This window comes from Priapulus caudatus, unplaced genomic scaffold, assembly GCF_000485595.1.
Source record: "Priapulus caudatus unplaced genomic scaffold, Priapulus_caudatus-5.0.1 Scaffold454, whole genome shotgun sequence".
Lineage (NCBI taxonomy): Eukaryota > Metazoa > Priapulida > Priapulimorpha > Priapulimorphida > Priapulidae > Priapulus > Priapulus caudatus.
The window spans coordinates 152,053-157,609 of record NW_014577515.1 but is presented as its reverse complement, the minus strand read 5'-3'; the positions used below and the strand labels follow the sequence as shown (position 1 = coordinate 157,609).

The window sequence follows — 5,557 nt, the reverse complement described above, 5'->3', positions numbered from 1 at the left end:
TTGTAAAGTAAAAAGAAGGGAATCATGTGGGAGTGAGAAGCTGCAATAAAGACAAAGAAATCACTGAGAAAAATGCGGCATAACAATAAAAAACCACTTAAAAAAAGAGAAAAGGAAAGAAGCAAAAAGATGACAGAATGTAAATATGTACGGTATGTGGTATCCAAAGAACAATCCGCTTTCGCGAGATAAGAACGTGAGTGCTAGACACTTATTTGCAGGTCTCATGTTAACAGAAAACCAGCATGTCTCAACGCGGAAAAGACGCATGTAGTGGAGAGCAATGCCAATTTAGTGTCCGTATCGACTGAATATTCCCGGCCATAAAATCACCATAACGTCAGACATAATCAGTTGATGTTTGGCATGGCTAAATACAGGGCACAGCCCTCCCCCACAAAACGAGCAGCATGGGTAAATTAAGCATATTATTGCAAACTCATTTTTATTGTACACATTTATTGTGCAAAAAAAGCAGTATTTAGCTCATCTCATACGTGTCAAGATATGCACACAGTGTATAGTTTATCAACTGAAGGATGCAGATGTTGTCACGAATTTGAATGCAAAATACCTGGTTATTATTAAATGCAAACGACTTTTTATCTTCCTATACAGAATAAAGGTGGCGCCACGTGGCACTGATCAGTGATTTACCAGAGCACGTATATCATAGACTAGATGTCTACATAGGAGGTGCTACAACACTATCATTATACCAGGAGTAAGATTATTTATACTATAGATGTTATCATTCTATAGCATGTGCATCAGCGAAACACATAAACAAGTGCTGTGATCTTATATACTACCATAATTACAAAATTTAAAACAAAGTATTTCACTAGTAGTAGTGATATAATTTTTGTTTAATCAACATCTCAACTAATCCATGGCAAATGAATGAAATAACGTACATGCAAAAGATACACGCTACTATATCGCTAGGGTTCATTATCAATGTATAGATTCTAGCACCAACACATACACACACAAACAACCGACCAGATTTGACATGTACAGCATATGTCCTCCGGACTGCCGCCACCTTATGTCTAGTACATAATATATTCACAATTGAACTTCTTCGTTATAAGACTAGTCGACCAACCGGTAGTTCTACGCGCAGACCTTTCAACTCCATACAGCTTTATTGTCGTAAGTCTATAAAACGTTGAACGTGGGTAGCCATGCTAGATGGATCTAGAAGCAGACTCACCAGATTCGCTAGAATTCACGTGCAAACGCACAATACATTGTGATCCCGAGCATGAAAACCTCATCGTGCAAGTTGACAGATCTGCGATAGGTTTATTGCGAGCATACTTACAAAGTTCAACTAAACAGTGAGAAACGTGAATATCACCGAAGCAGCAAATCATATATATCACACGTGCAATCGTTTAGGATGAATTTGCTTATTTGTTTGCCATAACATAACGAATACATCTATAACAACATATAACCTCGTGAGCACTCCATTTACTTAACAAACAGCCAACAATGTGTATTCATTTACTCTACAAACGTGCAATATTGTGCGTAGGTAGGCTACTAAACTCTACTCCAACTAATACAGAAGAATACACACAGAAGGGTGGGTATCTAGCATGGATCTAGATATTGTTCATAGATATTTATGCCAAGCATAATAAATAAACATTCACACCAACCTCATATACACTAATGCCTGTATCTACAAAGCACATCGTCTTAAGAAATATACTCCAAGCAATCTATTTGATAAATATACACTTCTTGATCACAGGCATTTTCAGGTGCATGGCTAAGATAGTATAGTATACATGTACTTTATCAAGTTGGATGTGGTGGACAATTGACTACTATTATACTCTACATTCCAACTATTTACATTATAGCTACACTTTTAGTTAATGCACTACTTGTGAAACACGCATGATCGTTTGCTCCTTTTAGTGTACTTGACACTCTCTCGAATGTCGAAGCCAGTTAACTTGGTCATTAACAATAAACTTTACTAGGTAAAACCTACCTATCTGTACAACTATCTATGCTATAAGAGGGAATGGGTGAAACCATTTCTAAAAAAATTACTACCCTTATATTGGTGTGCCGCTGGTAGATCTAGTAGTGTCTTAGCTTGGGCAATGTCATTCTTGATTGCAGTTATAAGATCGTCTAAAATGACAGAAAGTACTTTAATATTTCACAAAACCTGGAAAACTCGCGACATGTACCATCACAACATGCATGAATTTTGATATGTAGGTACATCAACAGATGTATTAATCACTATTACTTACTTAAAAGTTCAAATGTGTAATTAACTAATCAGATATAACATTAATTATGGAGGTTCTATCAGACCAGTATAAAATCTAAAACCAGGTACATGCAAGTGGATATTTAGTAAAACTCGCGTAAGTCGACATCGTCTAAGTCGTCAATTCGCATAAGTCGACATGGAAGTCAAAGTCCTGATTCGCTCTCATAGTAAATCCATTGGAATAGCCTCGCCTAAGTCGACATTTATAAATCGTCATTATGTACAAGTCGACACGCTCAGACAGATCCCATGTAATACAAACAACAGTAATTTCCCATCTGTAAATCGACATAGGAAATGCCGATGGCACAGTGTACGGTCTAGAGAATGCACGAGCTGGCTGTCCAGACGGATTGTTTGAATCGCATTGTTCGCTTGGACGCATTGTGTTTATTTGGTTTATTCCCATTTCGCCATTTCCCACTTCGCCATTTGCCATTTCGCCATGGAAAAATTCCCACTTCGCCATTTGCCATTTCGCCATTTCCCACTTCACCATTTTCCCATTTCGCCAGTTTCCCATTCCGCCATTTCGTCCTATCTCCCCGACCACCCCCTTGTTCGAGGTGGGTTAAAAGTAGGCCTCTGTAATGAATAAATTATAACGAATCTTTAGATATGGAGTCAACTATTTATTTGAAAAACAAGAAGGCGAAATCGTACATATCAAAACATATGGATCATGTACAGGCACCCTAACCCTAACCCTAACCCTAACCCTAACCCTAACCCTAACCCTAACACTAACGACCTAGAAATAACTCTTTTTTTAAGAATGGAAGGATCAATTTCGTGCAGGAGGTGGAAGCAACATAAAATATTGGCGAAATGGGAAACTGGCGAAGTGGGAAAATGGCGAAGTGGGAAAATGGCGAAATGGGCAACTGGCGAAATGGGAAACTGGCGAAGTGGGAAAATGGCAAAGTGGGAAAATGGCGAAATGGGCAACTGGCAAAATGGGTAATGGCGAAGTGGGAAAATGGCGAAATGGGCAGACACCGTTTATTTTCCAGCTCGCAGGCAGCTCACACACCCCCAGATTCCCCACTGTATACAGTGTATTATATAGTATATATAGTGTATGCAGCTCAAAGCAGGGTGCGAAATTAACGCGACTCCAGATCGAGTCAAATACTCCCTGATTTACTGTCGCACTCCCTGATTTGACATATGCAGGAGTCCGTGTGACTCCCTGAAAATTAATTCTGCTATACAGTACTAACTAGTTCGTTCCAGAGCACGGCCTCGCGGAATTACCGCATTTTTTTCAGCAAATGTTCCAAAAAAATTTCCCATACGTGCACACGCAAATGTCCTGCTACGCAAGGCAGCTAATAGAGTAACAGTGTATACGCGCATTACATACATTGTATAAGTCGACAAAATGACGACTTACGCGTAAGTCGTCATTTTCGTAAGTCGACACAAATATGCTGGTCCCAAAAGTGTCGACTTATGCGAGTTTTACTGTATATATATATATATTCTGTACAGTATATATATTAAACAGCACTTGACTTGTGAACTAAAGCAAATTTTATTCATTGTGAATTTAAATCTAAATAACGTACAACATAAAATGACAAATCCCAAAACTTACTTAAACCATCAAAGCTCTTCTCTGGACGAATGTAACCTAGTAATAGGGTCTTCAAAGTTGAGCCATAAAAATCCTCGGCAAAATCGTGAAGAATATGGGTTTCCTGAAAAATTGTTACAAAGGATATTAAATTATCAACAATGACTTCATGATGGTAATAAAACGATGAACATACCACAAAGATTCATGACCCATATGATTGCTTAACAAAGCAAATTTCCACACTCAGTTATAATCTGAACCCACCAAGCCACTACACAATTTCTAGATTCCCTTAATACATAAACAACAATAGTAGATAGATTTTGATAGAAAGTGTAAAATGATGAGAACATTATTTTAATCTGTGAGTTAATATTAAAGCACACTAAATAGCAGACCTGACATATAAAACTGAATTAAACCTCGATTATCCGAACGAGACGGGCAGGGAGTATATTTTGGTTCGGATAACTGATTATTCGAATAACCGATGCCAGTATTTAAAATACATGGCCGGTTCAGCTCCGGGTCCGCGCGTGGCGCTTGGCAACCGTTCACAAGCAAATTATGTCAGCAACTGTACCGACTGTTTCCAGTCCGACTGTTTCCAGGCAACGTTACATCAAACGCGCACCGCCTATTTATCTTTCTACAGCGCTAAACAAAGGAAAAGTGAACTATCAAATATCTTTTCTTGAATTATGAATAACACAAATGGATTGAAATATTTCATTAAATTATCTAAACAAGAGCCGCAGAGCGCCTGGGCTCATCTGAGGTCTGTTGCTACGGTTATAAACGTAACATTTAAGTCGTGCGTAGTGACACCTTTGTTAGCCGCAGATATGCAGATACGCAGTTGCGTACACATCATTTCAGCAACCTTCTGCATTCTGCATACCTCCCAAATCCCATTGGTTGATACAAATCGCGTGCCTGAAACTCCTGCTTTATGGTGCATTGTGACCCTAACCCTAACCCTATTATAAAAAAAAAATTGTTGTAAAAATTATTTGTTGTTATTAAATTGTTGTAAATAAATCATGTAAATATTTGAGTTAATTGGAAAAAACAGTTATATGGATAAAGATAGAAAAATACAGAAAACAGGTAAATAATAAATGAAAGTCTCAATGATACTGTAGCTCACCACAAAAAAAGGACACAAATGAGTGAGTGAGAAGAAGTCAGTTATAATTGAGCAACCATTGACGTACATTATAAAAACGAAGAGTATATATGGGAGAACTCCCATTATATACTCTTGATAATTATGTGTAATTTTTTATGTGAAAATAATAAATAATATTATAAATAATTTATAAACCAAAATAAATCACAATTTGTGACAGTAGATGGCGCTATACCCGCTTTGATGTTTCTTAGCATAAATCATTATATCATAATAATAATAATATAATGATAGTATAAATCATAATATGTTCATAGCAGAAATTTTGCATTAAAGATATATTGTCAATGAAATCTTGTAAAACGAACCAGACGAGTGTGACACCACAGACTGTTTGTTATCTGCGTGTCTATATAATAGGCTATATAATTGCCAAACCCTACCTAATTTGCATAATTTTTTGTTAAATATCAAAACCCCTAGCCCTTATTCATTCACATACCAAAAATGAACAAAATCCGTTGAACTTGAACTG

At 37.2% G+C, this 5,557-nt stretch overlaps 1 protein-coding gene across 1 annotated transcript in view; it reads right to left on the bottom strand.

Moving 5' to 3' along the window:
• Positions 1-839: 839 nt before the first annotated feature.
• The window catches only part of LOC106810574 (putative riboflavin kinase), an 8,645-nt gene continuing 3,927 nt past the window's right edge, over positions 840-5,557 (bottom strand). Inside the window, exons 3-4 of the mRNA XM_014813967.1 lie at positions 3,909-4,011; positions 840-2,160 (exon numbers count right to left, since the gene is read on the bottom strand). Coding sequence (XP_014669453.1) covers positions 2,036-2,160; positions 3,909-4,011 — 228 coding nt within the window. The 3' untranslated portion in view covers positions 840-2,035. The remainder of the gene's footprint in view (positions 2,161-3,908; positions 4,012-5,557) is intronic.